The sequence below is a fragment of the Crocuta crocuta genome, unplaced genomic scaffold (assembly GCF_008692635.1).
Source record: "Crocuta crocuta isolate KB4526 unplaced genomic scaffold, BGI_CrCroc_1.0 scaffold26, whole genome shotgun sequence".
Taxonomy (NCBI): Eukaryota; Metazoa; Chordata; class Mammalia; order Carnivora; family Hyaenidae; genus Crocuta; species Crocuta crocuta.
The window spans coordinates 14,542,942-14,562,520 of NW_027532249.1; the positions used below are offsets into that span (position 1 = coordinate 14,542,942).

The window sequence follows — 19,579 nt, forward strand, 5'->3', positions numbered from 1 at the left end:
AAGGTCTGAGCAATGAAACAATGACAGTATTGGACTGAGCCCACAAAAATTTTAAAAAAGGTCCATGATGTAAATATAATTGAGTAAGGGGTGCCTCGGTGGCTCAGTCAGTTAAGCGTCCGACTTTGGCTCAGGTCATAATCTCACGGTTCGTGGGTTTGAGCCCTGCGTCGGGCTCTGTGCTGACAGCTAGCTCAGAGTCTGGAGCCTGCTTCAGATTCTGTGTCTTCCTCTTTCTCTCTGACCTTCCCCTGCTCACACTGTCTCTCTCTCTCTCTCTCAGAAATAAATAAAACATTTAAAAAATATATTAAAAATATATATAATTCAATAAATAAGTAGAGGGTTAACAGTCTATATAGAGTAAGTGTTAATAGTAAATGCAGAAGAAACGAGGGGAACTATAAAATCACTAAATCGCCCCTCGGCAAACACCACAGTAGTAACTGCTGTAGACAAGATCCACCAATGGAGGCTAAAATCAGTGGCTGACAGCTTGAGGAGAAACAAAGTATTAGCAGAGTTTGGATCTATCTCTCCTAAGATATTTATCAACCTCAAAGGGAGAAACAGTAACTTTCACGTCCTTCACCAGGTGATCAAGGTTAACATCACCAGGGAAAAGACATACTGAGCTCAGGTACCAGCGATACGTATTATACCCTGAGAAGGACATATCAATTCTGTGATATTCTGGTCAAAAACACATAACCTCAATCTAATCATGAGAAAATATCAGATAAAGCCAAATGGAGGGATATTCTACAAAATAACTGGCCAGTATGTATCGAAAGTGTCAAGGCCATAAAAAGAAATGGAAAGACCAAGGACCTGTCACAGACTGGGGGAGAATGGTAAACAAAAAGTGAGAGAGGAGTGGGGTCCGAAAACAGAACAAGAGTATCCGAGGAAAAGGTGGTGGTATCTGAATAAAATTTGTGGCTTAGCTAATCAGACCATACCATTATTTCCATGGTTTTGATCATTACATAGTATGGCTGATGCAAGTTACAGCAATAGGGGAAGCTGGGTAAAGGATATATAAGAACTTCTACCATTTTTGCACCTTCGTGGTAAGTCTAACATTATTTCAAAACAACCAGTTAAAGAAAATATATTGTCCTTATCAAGGTGCAGAAAATTAAAGGATTATAAGCACTGCATTTAATTAGATTTGAATCAGATTCAGCTCCTCTGACTTTCTGTTAAAGAATGGGTGGTTAGGGGCACCTGGGTGGCTTAGTCGGTTAAGCGTCCGACTTTCGCTTAGGTCATGATCTCGCAGTTCGTGGGTTCGGGCCCTGCGTCGGGCTCTGTGCTGACTGCCAGCTCAGAGCCTGAAGCCTGTTTCAGTCTGTGACTCCCCCTCTCTCTGATCCTCCCCTGCTCACGCTGTCTCTCTCTCTCTCTCTCTCCTAGAAATAAATAAAAAACATTAAAAAAAAAAAGAATGGGTGGTTAATGCACAGTACTTTAAATCAGTCATCATTTTGAACAAATCAATGAAACCAACTTCATGTTCTAACAGGCTTCTGATTGTTTACTAGTTGCAAGCCAAAAGCAATTCATGGAGAGTGGTATTCACGTGATATTGGTTTCTTGATTTCATTAAGCTGGAAGTACCACTTGAATAATCTTGCTCTTCTCGCCCTGGGGAATAAATAAAATGGCTCACCTGTAGCACCACAGAGCAAAAAATGCTCCAAAAAACACGAGCAGAAACGCCATGTAGGTGGTCCACATGATGACGTACATGGCGTCTAAGCCCAAGATTCTCCAGGGCACAGGAGGGGGCGGGGGCTGGGGCTTGGGGCCACAAACGATGGAGCAGTCCTGGCAGCTGCACGGCCCCGTGACCTCATCCACAGACTCGTCACAGCCCTTGGTGGCATTGTTCATGGGCTCCATCCCATGGGCTGGAAGATCTGCAGGGAGGATGGGGTTGAGTATCTCAATTACAAACAAAAATTACAAAGCTTGTATTAAATTATATTTAAACCTAGTGATAAGGACACTGACATACCAAACATTATCATAAGAGTAAAAAGGACTGGAGGTTTCTGGCTGATCAAATGATGTTTTGCTGCTTAGTCTTATAAAATTTTAAGTTGCTTCAAAAAACTTTGGGCACAAGGTTTGTTGCTGAGATCATGAGTGCCCCACATTCCAAGGGAGATCTCCACTGAGGAGTGAGTCTAACATTATTATTCCAGAGCTCCCCTTTGTAATACTTCAGTCTTTTTTAAAAAAAGAAAAGAAACAAAACAAAAACCCAGGCTCACTCTTCTAATGAGGCAGCAACACCGGAAGGCAATTCCTTCTCCTCAATCCTCGCTGCTGGCCCCTAAATTAACCAGGGCCAGGGGAAACGTTCTAGTTACCTCTCTCACCAGAGGGAAAGTCCAAGAACCAGTTATCTGAATTTGTTTACATTCCTATTGCAGATTAAGGTTCCTGGGCTTTAAAACCACATCATAAATACACAGAACTTGGGAGTCTACCTGAAAAAATGGGTGTGATGGTGAAAGGCGCCTGGCCGTTGTCCTTATTGAACATGTACTCAATCCAGTTGGTGGCATTGCAGGCTTCGGCATCCTTCCCACACAGCAGTCCCAGGGCTTTGTCATTACTGGAAGGGGCCTCCACGTCCCGGCAGGCGTTGTACATGGCTGGCAGAGGAAGAAGGCAAAAGCACTGAACACCATGCAGAGAAGATCTTACAAAAGGCCTCTCAAATGCGAATTCAGCCATATACATGGCAATCCGAAGCCATGGGCTGGTAGGCAGGACAGTAAACACTAAGGGCAGGAGTGGAGACTTATCGCCCTGCAAGTAACATGCTGGGCTAGATTCCAAGTAACTAAAACATAAAAAGCACACAAGAAAGGCATGCGTAACTCACAGGAGCTGGGAGAAGTATTACCACCACTGCAGAGAAGAATGGACTAAGGCTGAGGAAGGAGAAGTAAGAACCTTAGTGACTCTTCACTCAATGAAGCTGGTTCCAGAAATCTGGAACAGGAAACTACATAGCTGAAGGGTTTGGGACTTAGAGGGGAAAACTGTTTTTAGAGGAGAGGTCACATGTGAATGAACCTAATACTACTCGCTCTCTTGGCTTTATTTGAGTACACACAAAGACAACACACAAAATAAGGAAAATGTCAGTGACATTTTGCACATAAACACGTAGTAGTAATGGGTCCTATAGTAACATTCATTAACCAGCCCCTACTGTACAGGCCACTCTCAGGCAAACAGGCTTGAGCGATGGAATGCAGAAAAGGCCCATCAGCTGACCCACCTCAAAATATCCATAGGCCCTAACAGACCAATGGGCTACTTCTAGCTAAGCACGGTTACCAAAAAAGAGAGCATTCCAGGAGCACCTGGGTGGCTCGGTCAGTTAAGCTTCCAACTCTTGGTTTTGGCTCAGGTCATGATCTCAGGGCTTGGTTTGTGAGTTTGAGCCCCAAATCAGGCTCCAAGTTGACAGCACAGAGCCTGCTTGGGAATTCTCTCTCCCCCTCTCTCTCTTCCTCTCCCTTGCCCCTGCTTGCTCTTGGTCTCTCTTAGAAAAATAAACTGGGGGAAAAAAAGGGGGAGAATTCCATACATTGCTATACCTCCTCCTTGTCCCCTTTTAAGAACAGCCCCCACCCACTATCTTGTTGCAGACAGCTTTTGTCTATCCTACCCACTGCTCCCTTGTGGTGTATTCAATAAACTTCTATTGCCTTTGCTCTCCCTCAGGTGAATTCTCTCAACCTTCCCAGCCACGGCTGCCAGCCTATCATCACCCTGCATTTGGGGACCCCCATCCAATGCAGAGACACCTCATTTAGATACCACATCTACTTGTTAGAAACTTCCTAGGATCTTCTTCCCTAAACATTAAGGAGACACTGATAAATTCGCCATGTTTAACCCTCACTCTTGAAAGGAAGTTCAGATAAAATGACTTCTTTAGAACTATGATTATTCTATTGCCTTCTGGCCTCTATCACTGCTGGTAAGAAAATCTCCAACTGGTATTCTTTTGAAATGATTTGTATATTTTTTCTAATTCTTTTTTTTTAAGTTTTTTTTTTTTTTTTAGTATTTTTTTATTTATTTCTAGGAGAGAGNCACCCAGGCGCCCCATCTACTTCTTTTTAAGACACTTGTCTTTGGAGCTTTATAGTTTTTCTATGCTGTATTTACCTGTGGATTTTAACAGCTTTACTGAGATGTAATTACATACCATACAATTAAACTATCTGAAGTTCCAATTTAATGGATCTTAGCCTAGTCTCAGATATGTGCAACCATCACAATTTTAGAACACTTTCATCACCTTAAAGAAACTCTGTACTCTTTAGCTAATCCTCCCTCATCTCCCCCCTCCCCCCAAGCCCTAAGCAACCATTAATCTATTTCTGTCTCTATAGTACATTTGCCTACTTTGGACATTTCATATAAATGGAATCATATAATATGTAGTCTTCAGTGGCTGGCTTCTTCCACTTAACATAATGTTTTCAAGGTCCATCCACACTGCAGCATGTATCAGTACTTCATTCCTTTTTATGGTGCCATACAAATATACCACATTTGTTTATCTACAGATCAGCTGATGGATATCTGGATTGTTTCTACCTTTTGGCTATTAAGAACAATGCTCCTATAAATACTTGGGTACAGTTTTTGTTTGGACACGTTTTTACTTCTCTTGTGAGTGGGAATGACTGTGTCATATGGCAACCCTATGCTTGTTTCAGGAACTGCCAGACTGTTTTCCAAAGCGACTGCATCTTTTACATTCCCACCAGCTGTGTATGAGGGCTCTAATTTCACCATACCCTCCTGACACTTGTTATCTGACCTTTAGCTTCTGTCCTACTGGGTGTTAAGTGGTATCCCACGTGGTTTTGATTTGCATTTCCCTGATAACTAACACTTTTGAGCATCTTTTCATGTGCTTATTGGCCATTTGTATAATATCCTTGGAGAAATGTCTGTTCAGATCATTTGCCCATTTTATATTGGGTTATCTACTTATTATTGAGTTGTGAGAGTTCTTTATAGTAGATACAAGATTTTTAATAAGTAAATAATTTGCAAATATTTTTGTCTTTTCTTCATGGTGTCCTTTGAATCACAGAATTCTATTCTGATCATGTCCCAACATATCTATGTTTTTCTTTTGGTGTCATACCTACGAATCCATTGTCAAATCTGAGGTCATTAAGATTTATTCCTATGTTTTCTTCTAAGCATTTTCTAGTTTTAGCTCTTACATTTAGGTTTTTGGTCCATTTTCGTTTTTGTCTATGGTGTGAGGTAAGGGTTTAACTTCATCCTTTTCCATGAGACTACTGTTTTCCCAGCACCATTTGTTGAAAAGATTATTCTTTCCTCATTGAATGGACTTGGCACGCTTGTCAAAAATCAGATGACCACAGATATATACGTCTAAGTTATACCTTAGATTGATTTTAGAATCAATTTGTTGAAAAGATTATTCTTTCCTCACTGAATGGACTTGGCACCCTTGTCAAAAATCAGATGACCACAGATATATATGTCTAAGTTATACCTTAGACTGATTTTAGAATCAATTTGTACAAAGAAGTGAGTTGGCATTCTAACAGGGATTGCACTGAATCTGTACATCAATTTGGGAAGTGGCCATCTTACCATTTTTAAGTTTTCTGATACATCAACATGGAATATCTTTCCATTTACTAAGATATTTCTTTTATTAATGTTTTATAGTTTTTAGAGTGTAAGTCTGACACTTCTTGTTAAGTCCTAGGGATTTTATTTTTAATACTATTGTTAATGGGATTTTCTTAATTTCACTTCCAGACTGTCCATTGCAAATGAAGACATACAACTGATTTTTATGTATTTTCTTTCTTTTTAATTTACCTGGCTTCAGGATTCATTTTCTGCCCCCATGTCTAAGGATTTCTCTCTCATCCAATCTGGAAAACTCATGGCCATTATCCTTTTGCTTATTGTTTCTCCTCAACTTTCACTTTGCCTTCTCTGGAGCTCCTCACATTATCCTACATGTCACTTCTTTAATGATTCCAGATTGTTATAACTCTACACTGTTTTCTAGGTAATTCTCTCATTATCTTCCAGCTTACTATTTGGTTTTCAGGTTTTTATTTTATTAAATATTTTAAGCATATAGAAAATATGGAGAATAATACAATTCTCATGTATTTAGCACTCAGCTATATTAATCTTATTTTACATTTGCCTCAACATTAAAAAAACCCAAAATACTATAGATACAGTTGAGGTTCCCTGAGTACTCTTACCTATGAATACATTCCCTTGCTTAAGGTAAAATCACAATCTGAATTTGATGTTTATCTTTCCCATACATATTTGTGTACTTTCACGATACACTGTATCCACAGATATGTAGTACTGTTTAATATAAACAACATACTACATATATCCTGTTACATTTTCAACTTGTTAAGTAATTCAAGTGAGTGACATAACTAATTTATACATTTTAACAGTTTTAAATATTCCATTATAGACCATGACTTGCTCCAAATATATTTATCCATTCTCCTCTTAATTAGCATTTAGTGCCTCCATTTATTTAACTAATTTATTTATTTATTAATGGACTTTTAATTTAAAAAAATTTTTTTAATGTTTATTTCTGAGAGGGACCAGTGCAAGCGGGGGAAGGGCAGAGACAGAGGGAGACACACAATCCAAAGCAGGCTCCAGGCTCTGAGCTGTCAGCACAGAGCCCGATGTGGGGCTTGAACTCGTGAACTGCGAGATCATGACGTGAGCTCAAGTTGGGACACCCAACTAACTGAGCCACCCAGACGTCCCTATTAATGGCCTTTTTAAAGAGTTTTAGGTTCACAGTAAAATTGGGCAGATGGTACAGAGAACTCCCATATACCTCCTGCCACAAGACCTCGCTACTTTCAAGAGCACCAGAGTATACATTTGTTACAACCGATGAACCTACGACACATCATTGTCATTCAAAGTCCACAGTTTACTTCAGGGTTCACACTAGGTATTGTACATTCTGAGTTTTGGCAAATGTATAATGACTCAGACCCACTTTATAGTATTAAAAAATAGTCTCCCTGGCCCTTAACATCCACTGTGCTCCTCCTATCCACCCCTTCTTCCCCTAGTCCCTGGCAACCACCGATCTTTTTACTATCTTCCATAGTTTTGCCTCTTCCAGAATATAATAAAGCTGGAATCATACAGTATGTAGGCTTTCCAAATTCACTTCTTTCACTTAGTAATATAGATTTAAGATTCCACCATGTCATTTCATGGCTTGACTGCTCATTTCTATTTAGTGCTGAAGGATATTCCATTGTCTGGGTGTACCCCAGTTCATCTGTTTACCTACTGAAGGACATCTTGGTGTGAATTATGAATAATGCTGCTACAAACATGCGTGCATGCGTTTTTATGTGGACATATGTTTTCAACTCTTTGGGGTAAATGCCAAAAACCATGGTTTCTGGAACATATGGTAAGAGCATTTTTAGTTTTCTAAGAAACTGTCAAACTGTCTTCCAATATGGCTGTACCAGTTTGTATTCCTGGCAGAAATGAATGGGAGTTTCTATGGCTCCACACCCTCATCAGCATTTGGTGGTGTTAGTATTCTAGATTTTGGCCATTCTAACAGTTGCATGGTGGTATTTCACTGTTGTTTTAATTTGGAATTCCCTAATAACATACACTGTTGAGCATCTTTTCATTTGTCTTCTTTGGCAAGGCGTCTGATCAGGATTTTTGTCCGTTTTTCAAGGTCGTTCACTTTCTTATTGTTGAATTTTAAGAGTTTCTCATTTATTTTGGGGCGCCTGGGTGGCTCAGTCAGTTAGGTGTCCAACTTCAGCTGAGGTGATGATCTCATGGCTCATGGGTTCGAGCCCCGTGTTCGGCTCTGTGCTGATAGCTCAGAGCCTGGAGCCTGCTTCACATTCTGTCTCCATCTCTCTCTGCCCCACCTCTGCTCGGACTCTCTCTCTCTCTCTCAAGTATAAACAAACATTAAATAAAAAAAGAGTTCTTCATATATTTTCTAACTGTCCCTTGTGGGATGTGTCTTCTGCAAATATTTTCTCCCAGTGTGTGCTGTCTTTTCATTCTCCTGATGTCTCCAGTTTTTGATGATCACAGAAGTGCCATAATGAATGCTCTTATATGGTCCTTCGTTTATGTGCATTAGGAGTTTCTCTACGGCAGGCATCTATGTAAGTGGAATTTCTGGAATGAGGGTATATTTATCCTCAACTTTACCAGGTAGTGCAAAATTGTTTTCAAATGGTTTTCAAACACTCCTATTAAGTTATGGTTACCAGTGGTGCAGTATATTAGCATTCCTATTGCTTGAACATCCTACTAATATCTGGAATTGAGTAATTTTTACATTTGTGCCAATCTGATGTGTGAAACGGCAGCTCACTGTTTTAATCTGTAGTTCAGTGACTGCTCTAAGTACTAATTGTTTACCTATCTTTTCACTTACAGTTTCTGCTTTTCCTCTACTATAGAACCCTTCCTCATCTTAAAGTCATAAATATATTCTATATTTAATTCTAAAAATGTCCGACATTCGGATTTTTAATCTATATATTTTTAGTGTGATATACAAAGATAAACATTAGATGATCAGTTTTATCACGCTATTTATATACTAGTCCATTTTCCTTTAATGATTTGTAACAACACACCTGTTATATATCAATTTTCGATAAGCACAGTTCTGTTTCTAGACAGAATGCTCTCTTTTCATTCAGTCAGGTTGCCTTTTATGTCACATCTTTTGGTAGATTTATTCCTGTATGGCTTATTTTATTGCTTTTGTGAAGGAGACAATCTTTTAACTAATTATTCTAACATTTTATAATTTATTGTTTTTTATTATTTACATTTTTCTATTGAATTTTTGGTTATATTTTTAAATGATCATTACAATTAAATCTGTATGTTGCTCTTATATGCTGAAATCTTACTCTCTTAATTTGTAGATGTTCTTGGACACACTCTTTATTCAGTTGTGTCAAATCTGCTCTTTATCTTTTAGTTCATTTAAATGACTATTTCTCATTAATAGAGCCAGCTGGTTCTACTTCTAATCTTTTCATTCTTTCCCCCTTGTGCTCTATTTTTTCAGGACTCTTTTAATTCAATCATTTTCAACAAATACTAGATGGTCTTTCTCAGACTATCCTATGATTTCTAGTTGTTATGGATCCTTTTCTCCTACCGGTATCTGCTTACTCTCCCTTATGGTGATGTATTTCTTCAGTCAAATCTCCCCTCCTGCTTCCCTTTTTAATTTCTACCCTTCCACACTCTCTCTTCAGTTTTGCAATTAACTCATGAAGTTACACAATTCATGTCCACTAGAAATAAAATTCTAAAGGCTTCTAAAATATACAGAAAAGTAAACTTGCACGTACTACAAATGTCCAGTTAGGAAGGGATTGAACAAATGCTTCAAAAAAGATTGTTTTATAAAAGGTTATAGCTCAGGTCCTAGATACATGCTAAGCAACAACTCACATTTCAGGGCCACTGGAATTTAAGATGGTCATTTTCACACAGTTGACAACAAACAGGAACAACCTGACCCACTGTCCTGATACCAACTGTAAAAAAGGAATAATTAAAAATTTACTCACAGCTCTCCCCCCCAAAAAATGTTTACTCACCATTGGCAAAACTCTCACCAACGTAGTACTGTAATTCTTTTACATTTGTTTTCGTCTGGTTCGTAACAGGATCAACATAATCTTCAGTTGCTGTAACATTCAGAAACTGACTTTGCCGAGGGCTACACGTCAGCTCGCAAAACAGGTTCATTAGGTTATAGAAACAGGATGGACATCTAAAGAAAAAGTAAACTATATTTTGTCTGATCTTAACAGATAATAGAGACAGCAAAAAGATGATGTACAACAAAGAATATTTAAAGTTTATTATCAAGTGACAAGTAAATTATCTAAGGACTTCTTAAACCCAACAATTCTGAACCTAAAATCTCATGTTAAAGTACAGATGTCTCTTTAAAAACTGCCCTAATTACTACACATGTGTTGTCTAGGTGAAATTTCAGAAAGACAAAAATGCTTCTCTGAATTCTGTGCTTTGCAATTTATAGACAGTTTCTTTGTCTTGAACTAAAGGGACTTAGGAGCATCATGGGGACAATACTGATTGGGAAGAAAAACAAGGGAGGGGCGCCCAGGTGGCTCAGCCAGTTAAGTGTCCAACTTCGGCTTAGGTCATGATCATGCGGTTTGTGAGTTCGAGCCCCACATCAGGCTCTGTGCTGACAGCTCAGAGACTGGTGTCTGCATTGGATTCTGTGCCTCCCTCTCTCTCTGTCCCTCCCTCTCTTGTGCTCCATCTCTCTCTCAAAAAAATGAATAAACCTTAAAAAAAAAACTTTAAAAAAAAAAAGAAAAACAAGGAGAAAATGAGATTTACATGTCAGAGTTTTCATTTTGCTACTGAAGGGCTTTCTTCAAGTCCCAGGTAATCCCTTGACCCTCTGTAAACACAAGAGGAATCCCCATGACTTGAGAAGAAGGTATAAGAACAGCAGCGGTGTTCTCTGGAAGCACACGGGTTTTCATGAGGACCACAAGCTGTCTGCTGTCCTTCAGGTTCAACGTTTAAGCTTCTAATGGTGACCTGTTAGGTGGGAGAACTCTCTCCCTAGTTTGGTTCACTGTTATCTGCAAAAGCTACCGCTTCATTAGCCCTGCATTCTCGCTGCACTACCAGTCGAGATGACTCCCAACTCTGGTCCAGTCCAGGTGCCCACAGGACACAGAACAGGGAAGGTGGTCCCAGCCTTCAAAGCCCCTGGTCCAGTAAGAGTGTAGACACGCACAATGACCTGCTCTCAGGAGCCCTGTGCTTTACTGTGACAAGAATGGGAACAACAATTACACTATTCTAACAAACACTGCTTCCGGGGTGCACAGATTTCTACCACATTCTATGAATCACAAATCTCTTTCCATGTTACTATGTTTAATCTCCACAATCATCAGCTCTGACAGTTGTAATGTTAGCTTCTCATTATTTGCTGTTATAAACAGAGCTGACAACACGAGGGAAATCTGATTATCTTTTGATCTCGGTTATCTTTCCGTCCATAACACCTCACCGAGGGTAGGTGTTAAACAAGTGTATTCTGACTGAATGGTGGCTCCAACGTGACTCCATCACCAGCCACTAGCCTTCCACAGGGTACGCTAGTCCCTAGATTCTCAACTGTTTCATCTGTTATTATAGAGTGTGCTGTCCTGAAGAACAGCTTAGGGATGGTGTTCGGCTCTGTGCTGTCAATTCAAACTTCTGGGAAGATGCAGGGTTTCCTCAGAGGATGCGGCCTGTCTTGTCACCTGCAGCTGTATGTGCACAGAGAAGCACCAGCCCCTCTTCCTATGTCCTTTAACAGGGCGCTTTATCAGGGTGCTTCCATGTGACAAATTTAGAAAGATACCATGATGTGCTGTTCTACAGACCACCAGCAGCTTGTTCTTTTGCACATTTGAGAACGGCTGAGTAAGCTCAGAGAACACCTATTATGCAACCCTTTTCACGGCCCTGGTCATAGAGAACAGAACAGACTGGACAGCGAACTAATGTTGACAAAACCACCCAGCTCTGCCAGAACAATCGTGTTGACAGCTGTCAAAGGCGAGCTCTATGGAGGCCTGGGACTCTGGCATCTCAGGTCACTGCAGGAAGACAGGAGCACGTGCCATCCAGGGGTGAGGCAGAGAGGGAGGCGACACAGAGGACTGCATGGAGGAGGGTCTCGGGTCACAGACCTGGCAGGACCACCAGATCCTCTCCTCCCCACGCTATCCAGAGGCTCCAGTATGAAAAGGCTGAGTCCCTTGGGTGAGGACATCTCAGAGGAAGCCCACGCATCAGCTCTGCATGTAACTAGGAAGAGAATTAAATCTGCTAACTATTAACTTTATCGAGAAATTATCCTTCATTTCTGAGAAGTCATAAGACTGCTTTCTTGAAATTAAATGAAAACCAACTTTTAAAAGGAAATCAGTATGGGAACCTGGGTAGCTCAGTCAGTGAAGCGTCTAACTTCAGCTCAGGTCATGATCTCACAGCTCATGAGTTTGAGCCCCATGTCAGGCACTGTGCTGACAGCTCAGAGCCTGGAGCCTGCTTTGGATTCTGTGTCTCCCTCTCTCTCTGCCCCTCCCCTGCTTGTGCTCTATCTCTCAAAAATGAATAAACATTAAAAAAATTTTTTTAAAGGAAATCAGAACATCGCTAGTTAACAAGTGCCCAAAATCTACTATTTTTTTTGTTTGCCAGGTGGTCAACATACCTGGACAGAAACTGTAGGGGCAGCTGCAGGTTGTCTTTAAGTGTCCGGAGCTGCTGCACATCACAACAAAGACTGACACTGTCAAAGAAGAATCCTGGACAGAGTTCCTGTTGGGTGAGAAAGCATGGTTCTCAGAGCAGCAAAGTCAAATAAGGACACACATTACTCAATAAGGCAATTTTACTCACACAGTCCTTTTCAGGTACAGGAGGGTAAGGATTGTGTTTGCAAAGTTCTTGCAGGATTCGTTTAAAGGGCTATCAACTTCACTATTTATAAGTGAGGGAGTAACAAAAGTAGAAGCAGTAGAGTTATTTCCATTTTTTCTTATTTGGAAGCTCCCTCGCCTCTCTTGACAGCCAGTTTGACCACTTCGGTTTTCTGTTTAAGTTTAACCCAAGTGCTATTTACTACTTCCATTAGTCATGCCAGGGAAAGTCAGATGAAAGCAGCAAGGAAGTCACGGGGACCTGCCACTATGTCAACTTGATTTTACGTTAGTGAGGCCTCTAAAACCAGACTTTTCCCCTTGATTCTTCCAGTTCTTGTTTAATATCCCTGTGTATCAGGAAAGGTAAACAAGGCAACAGAGAACAGAATCCTGGTAGCAACCAAAGTTCATAGACTCTGGATGGAAAACGGAGGAATTGCTAAAATAAACAGAGGACAAGGAAGTCAGAGCCACTTTGCAGCCCAGTCCATGTGAGTCCTGAAATCCAGGAACGGAAAGTCAACTTCTAGTATATTTTCAAGAAACTGCAAAGAGCGACATTTGTGGTACCAAGGTCAGTCCCTACATAGTAACCTGCTATGCGGAAACTACTTGAAAGGCAAAAAGTCAGTTCCAAAGAAATCAAGCCTCAGGAGTTATGTTATCTTCCTTGCTATTGTGTGCCCCAGACAAGCATTTGGGTAAGATTTATGCCTGTTAGTTTCAGCCCCACCCCTCAGTGATTTTTTTACAGTATAATTACAGAGGATCTTGTAATAGCATTTTGTGTTTCCAGTGTCCACAGGAACAAACTCACCTGCACTAAGTCATAGCCATCCTTCGGCAGGGGTTTGGGTGGCCCTGAATATTTGCAGTTGTACCTCTTATCTCCAGATGCAATTCCGCACTCTCCATACCAGATGCAGGACTGCGTGAACACCTATAGACAGAGTCGACACAAAACTCAGTTCATCAGGGCCCCAAGGACAGTGAAAAGCACCCATTCTAACACTATTATAGAACCTTCCAACGTTACCTGCAAAATGAAGTGACACTAAGAGGCACTGGTTAGTTTAATGTTTTGGAAAGTATCAATTAAAACTGACAAGATGTCTAAAATGGGCTTGTCAAGTCAGTCAGCGAAGAAGGTAACAGAAATTACGTATTTACATAATTCCCAGTTCCTGCTAGTTTACTGACGATGGAAAGAAGCTATAGTTGCATGTAAGGATCACCAAGAATCAGTGTAGAGGAAAGCAAGCAAGATAGTACGTGAGTGTGCAATGATTAAAGCTATTTTTGCACAGCTGCGTAAGAAACTACATAAGCTCCAAATAGTGAAAGAACATTTCCACACGTATTTAGGTTAATTCACGTCAGCCTATCATGAGTAACATGAAAAGAAAAACCAAAACCCCCAATAAACTCTAAGAAAGAAGAAGAAATACCTCATCCTCAAGATTTAAGTATAAAGTAAGGAATGTGCTGGCTTTCAGGAACACCACCTCAGCAATCTTAAAAGAAAAATAAAGATTTCTCAAGAGCCACTCATATTTCCCACGTGAGAGTCACCAGGCTGACAGAAAACTCAGAAGGGGAGGAGGGTGCGGTGTGAATCATCGCAGCACCATAGCCACCGAGCTCCAGGGGCACAGCCTGCTCGGCCTTCCAATCATCTGTCCAGTGGAGAAGAGGCCATCAAGTAGCAACCGTGACTCCCAAGATACCTCCTGGAAAAGCCATTAAAAAAAATCTGAACAGGGGCGCCTGGGTGGCTTAAGTCGGTTAAGCGTTCGACTTTCGCGTAGGTCATGATCTCGCGGTTCGTGGGTTCGAGCCCCGCGTCAGGCTCTGTGCTGACTGCCAGCTCAGAGCCTGGAGCCTGTTTCAGAGTCTGTGACTCCCTCTCTCTCTGACCCTCCCCTCTCACGCTGTCTCTCTCTCTCCCAGAAATAAATAAAACATTAAAAAAAAATTAAAAAAAAAATCTGAACAGAAAAGTGAATTCTCTCCAGCAGCAGTGGCACGTGACTAACACGTATGCAAGGAGGAGGTCAGTCAGTCTGTGCTGGTTCTCAGCATTAAGATACAAATCCACCACAAGCCCCAGAGACCCAAAAAATATGAAAGAAAAAACAGGCAGGAGGTTGGGGTGTGTATGTGCAGGGAATCAAAGGGGTCAAGATTACTTTGAACTCATTTCTCAGGTATTTTCAAACAGAAATTAGGACTTACTCCTATCTGGATTCATTAAAAGTCATATGTTTGGGCCACAAGGGACTGAAACTATACAAATGAGGAAGTGACAAGTATTCAACGATGCCACATATCAAACCTTTGGCAAGAAGCTGCAAAATTCTACCACTGGTTTTATTTAAAAAGAACTGCAATTATTTCCATGAACCTAGGGATTCCAGGAAAGTACTACTCTTTCTAAAACTCTAGTTTTCCGACTAAAAGGAAATTATCCATCTACTTAAGTCTGAAAAGGCAAAGAAGCTGAGGAGGTGGCAGAACTGCTGACATGACGTGTAATTTAAACACAAGTGACCCCGCCCCGGACCTCACAGAATTCTCAACCAAAGGGCAGGCAGGTCCAAGCGTGGGGCAGTCTGGCAAGTCACCCACTGGAGTGACAGAAGGCCACTCAACAAACCGCAGCTCTGGCATGACTCACAGGAAGGGGGTCTGGAGTCTCAGTTCCCTTTCCTCCAAGCTCAGTGTTACGAAAGAAAATTAAGCCCAATTAATACTCAGGGCGGTGCGGTTCCCACTCATCCTTTATAATCCACTTCTTTTATCTCAAGGTTGTTTCAAACCATGGGGTAGAAGAGAGGTGGGGCAGGGGGGTGGAGGGAGGGCAGGAGTCCTGGGTTCCAAGCCTCAGAACTCACGAGGCTGTCGATCACTGTGGCTGCTGGGCCTGACTGCAGCTGGAGAGGTTGCTGAACCCGCGTTGAGCAGTGCTCCCCGTGAACAGCAGCTCGTGACCCCTGCCCATCTCACGGGTTTGGCGCGAAGATCGGATAAGGCAGCATGTGTGGAAGTACTTCCTGAACTGTAAAGCTATCCAATCAAACGCAAGGGATTATTATTGTCTTCCAACTCTTCAGGACCTCTTTGCTGGTAAAACACCTGAAATGAAACACCTAGATTTCTTTGGGCCCAGGAAAATTGTGTTTGACTCAGTGCTAACAGATTTGCTTCCCAGAGCCATCCTGTGTCTGGAAGCAGCCCAGGCCAGTGAGGCCCAAAGGCACTCACAGGCCATTTACTTGCATGGTAGGCATGGTTTCAAGTGCTCTTCATTTTTTAACCCAATTCATCTTCACAACAAGTTGATGAGGGAAGTGCAGTTATACCCATTTTACAGATGAGGAAATGGAGGCACTGAGAGGCTAATTTGTCCAAGAGTGGCAGAGCCAGGATTCAAACCAGGGCTTTCTTGTTCCAGAAACAGGCTTGCAGTAAAACGTAATTACTGGCATAATGAAGGTCCTCACTCTAGCACCACACCCTCTCCTGACCGCACTCTGGGCAAGGCATGGTCAGGTGAGCACTCACTCACACAGCTGAGCAGGTGGGGGAGCCCTCTTTTCCCCCTCAACTCCCTCTTACCTCACCTACAGCTGGAAGCGAGAGCCGCTGGCCGAGATGGTCAGCGCTCCTCAGCCCCCTCGGGGACCTCCACCACCGGACCCCCCCTTCCACATTCTCGACCTCTCTCTGTGCGTCCCTTCACCTACTCCTGCCGATAAACGCCACTCCCCTATCATTCTCCCTCTGGGTCAAAGGACTCCAATTTCTCTCCAGCTGCCCTTCCAGTTACCTGCCTGACAACCCCAGGTTCCCCGAAGGAAACCAACCTTTCCTCCACTGCCAGTCTCTCTCCGTGGGGTTTCAAAGCCCCAGGAACGTCTCCGGGAAGCTCCCGGTGCAGGTGCCGTTTCCGGCGCCCCTTCCTTCCCATGCAGACCGCCACCTCCTCTGCAGACCTCAGCACGTGTCCCAGGCACAGCTGCCATGGGGGCTCCTCCTGAGCCGAGGCTCCAAGGCTCTCTGATGCTCCGAAGCCTACAACCCAGCTCCCCACTGCCCGAGACAAACTCCAGACGCCTCACCCCGCTCTGGTGTGCATGCATGTCTCCCATCACTCCTTATCTTCTGCCCCACACTCAGCGGGACTCGTGGGTCCCTGCACCCCTCACTACCTGCCAAGTCCCCTCTCCAGCCACCACCTCCCCCGCGGGTCTATCCTGACCGGGCCAAGCACGGCCCCTCCCACCCTGAGCTCCGTCATTCCAGCTGCTCCTGGGCGGGCTGCCACCACCACTGCCACCGTCACCTCCGCCGCCCGGCGCAGCATCCAGGGACTTGCTAAGAGCGTCCCTGTTTTCTCCCTTAATTCTCAGATCTATGAAGCTGGTACTAGAACACCACCATTCTACAGATGAGGAAACTGAGGGTCATATAGGTGGAGTGACTCATCTGAGGCCACACCTAATAATGGCAGAGCCAGGCCCCACCCGATCTCCAAACCACCACAGCAGAGCGGGCTCTATGGACAAAGACAGCAGGTACACCTCAGGACCCCTGGAATGTCAGGGCCGCACATGCCACGCCGAGACCACAGGTGGGCTGTGCGACCGACAGGTCACACACAGGGCACACGCCTTCCCAAAGTACGGCGTGGCTGAATGCTGCCTTTACTATGATTCAAGAGCGGCTGCTGCGGACTTCACAGCAGTAACAGTCACTTGGGGAAGGAGCCACGCTGAAATAAAACCTACCAACGCCTGCGGTCCGCCAGAGCCCAAAGCGCCCCTGAGCAAACATGAGCTCGGTGCTGGAGACATGGTGGCCGCACAAAATGTTTTTGATGTCACCGAACTGTACACTTAAAAACTGTCAGTTTTATAATATGTGTTTTACCACAAAACATGAGCTCCAATGTCCTTGGAAAAGCCCAGGAGCCAGGACTGCACAGAGCACTCTGTTGGTTATCACACTCGGAGACTGAACAAAAAAGCGTGACTGTCCAAACATAGAATAAAAATCTATGGGTCCACGTGCCACACGACACATCTTGTTAAAGCTCCACTCGAGTCCTGGAGACGCGAGTCTAAAGGATAACAATTCTTCACAGTTGGTCTCGTGGTCATTGACCAGTCATATGGAGCTATTTATAACTGCAAGAACCATCTTACCGAAGCATTTTAAATTTGTACCAATTCCTAAAACGTTAAAAATAGAGGACTGTAGATTTATTTTTAAAGTAGGCTCCACATGCAGCATGGAGCCCAACACAGGCTGTGAACTCACTACCCTGAGATCAAGACCTGAGCTCAGATCAAGAGTGAGACGCTTAACCAACTGAGCCCCTACTTTCTTTAATTGCAGACTCCACACCTACTCATCACAAATATGCAGACATCCCAGGTGGACATGCAATACCCTGGAAGCCCCAGTCCCGCTTCTTCCCCCTCCACCCCCTTTCCCAGATTTCACTACTGCTAATCTATCAGGCTTTTAATTCCTCCCAACAGGCAAACCTGTAGAGACGCAAACACACAAAAACATACAAGTGTGGTACCTTTAAAAAATTTTTTTATTTACATTCTAGTTACTTAACACACACTGCAGTATTGGTTTCAGGAGAATTCAGTGATTCATCCGTTACAACATCCAGTGCTCATCACCCATTTAGCCCATCCCCCCACCCCCTTCCCTCCATTAACCCTGTTTGTTCTCTATCATTAAGGCGTGGTAACTTTTTTTTTTTAATGTTTTATTTATTTCTAGGAGAGAGAGAGAGAGAGAGAGACAGCGCGAGCAGGGGAGGGTCAGAGAGAGAGGGAGTCACAGACTGAAACAGGCTCCAGGCTCTGAGCTGGCAGTCAGCACAGAGCCCGACGCGGGGCTCGAACCCACGAACCGCGAGATCAGGACCCAAGCGAAAGTCAGACGCTTAACCGACTAAGCCACCCAGGTGCCCCAAGGTGTGGTAACTTTTAAACAGCCTTTTCACAAATCAATCTGGATGACCCTGCTCAGACTGGCTTTTGGCTGAGCTTGATCAGCCCTTCGCTGTATTCATCCCGGTCCCAGTGTTTCTTCACAGATTTCAGCCCTGCCTGTGTTGGAATGTCTCCCCATTCATATAAGCCTCTCCCAAGACTTGTCACCTCCACTAAGTTTCACTCTGACTCCTCGCCTGGCTCCAGCACCGAGCTCTCCGGGGGCAGAGGCAGGTCGCCCCAGGCAGCCCCTGGCCAGTGTTCAGAGGCATCCTCCTCACCGCTCAAGGCAGCAGGTGTTCTGAGCCCAGGGCTCTGGTGAATGATGTCCGTTCCTGTCACTTACATTCCACAAGCTCCTACATGCAGCCCCTGGGATGGAGGTTGATAAACTTTCCCACAGAGGGCCAAATACTAAATATTGTAGGCTTGTGGGCCATAAGGTCTCTGTGGAAAACACCCAACTACCCTGTTGTGGCTCAAAAGCAACCACAGACAACAGGTACATGATGGGTGTAGAGGGGATGAAGAAAACTTTATTCACAACAACAGGCTCTGGCCAGGCTATGTGATTTGTGGGCTCCTGCCCTGGGATGAAGTAGGATGAAGGAGAATTGCAAAGTTACTTACGTATGCGGAGAGAGGTTCCACCAGTAGTTTCTGGTTATTGTCTCGACTCCCTAGGAAGACCATAAAATCGTAAAGGGCAGAAGCCCAGGTGTTTAATTTCCTTTCAAAGTCTCTGCGGTACCTTATTCAGTGTTCATCAACTCAGAAACCATCAAATCTCTTGATGGGTTGTAAGAGTTCAAGTGGATTATGTAAGAAGTTCAGAAATAAGAACCAGTGGTTGTTTTGGCTTTAAATGAGGATTTAGTAGAATGTCTCTACTTTTAAACATTAGGTCATATGTCTATTTCACAACATACTCTAGGGCTTAATTATCGGCTAGATGACCGGATAGCGAAG

The 19,579-nt window shown here is 43.1% G+C and overlaps 1 protein-coding gene across 1 annotated transcript in view; it reads right to left on the bottom strand.

Moving 5' to 3' along the window:
* NPC1 (NPC intracellular cholesterol transporter 1) overlaps positions 1-16,563 on the bottom strand; it is a 40,555-nt gene extending 23,992 nt beyond the window's left edge. The window contains exons 1-8 of the mRNA XM_077778162.1: positions 16,423-16,563; positions 15,488-15,659; positions 14,166-14,269; positions 13,411-13,533; positions 12,383-12,489; positions 9,720-9,895; positions 2,502-2,669; positions 1,676-1,925 (exon numbers count right to left, since the gene is read on the bottom strand). Of these exons, the coding sequence (XP_077634288.1) occupies positions 1,676-1,925; positions 2,502-2,669; positions 9,720-9,895; positions 12,383-12,489; positions 13,411-13,533; positions 14,166-14,269; positions 15,488-15,659; positions 16,423-16,563 (1,241 nt within the window). The remainder of the gene's footprint in view (positions 1-1,675; positions 1,926-2,501; positions 2,670-9,719; positions 9,896-12,382; positions 12,490-13,410; positions 13,534-14,165; positions 14,270-15,487; positions 15,660-16,422) is intronic.
* Positions 16,564-19,579: the final 3,016 nt, after the last annotated feature.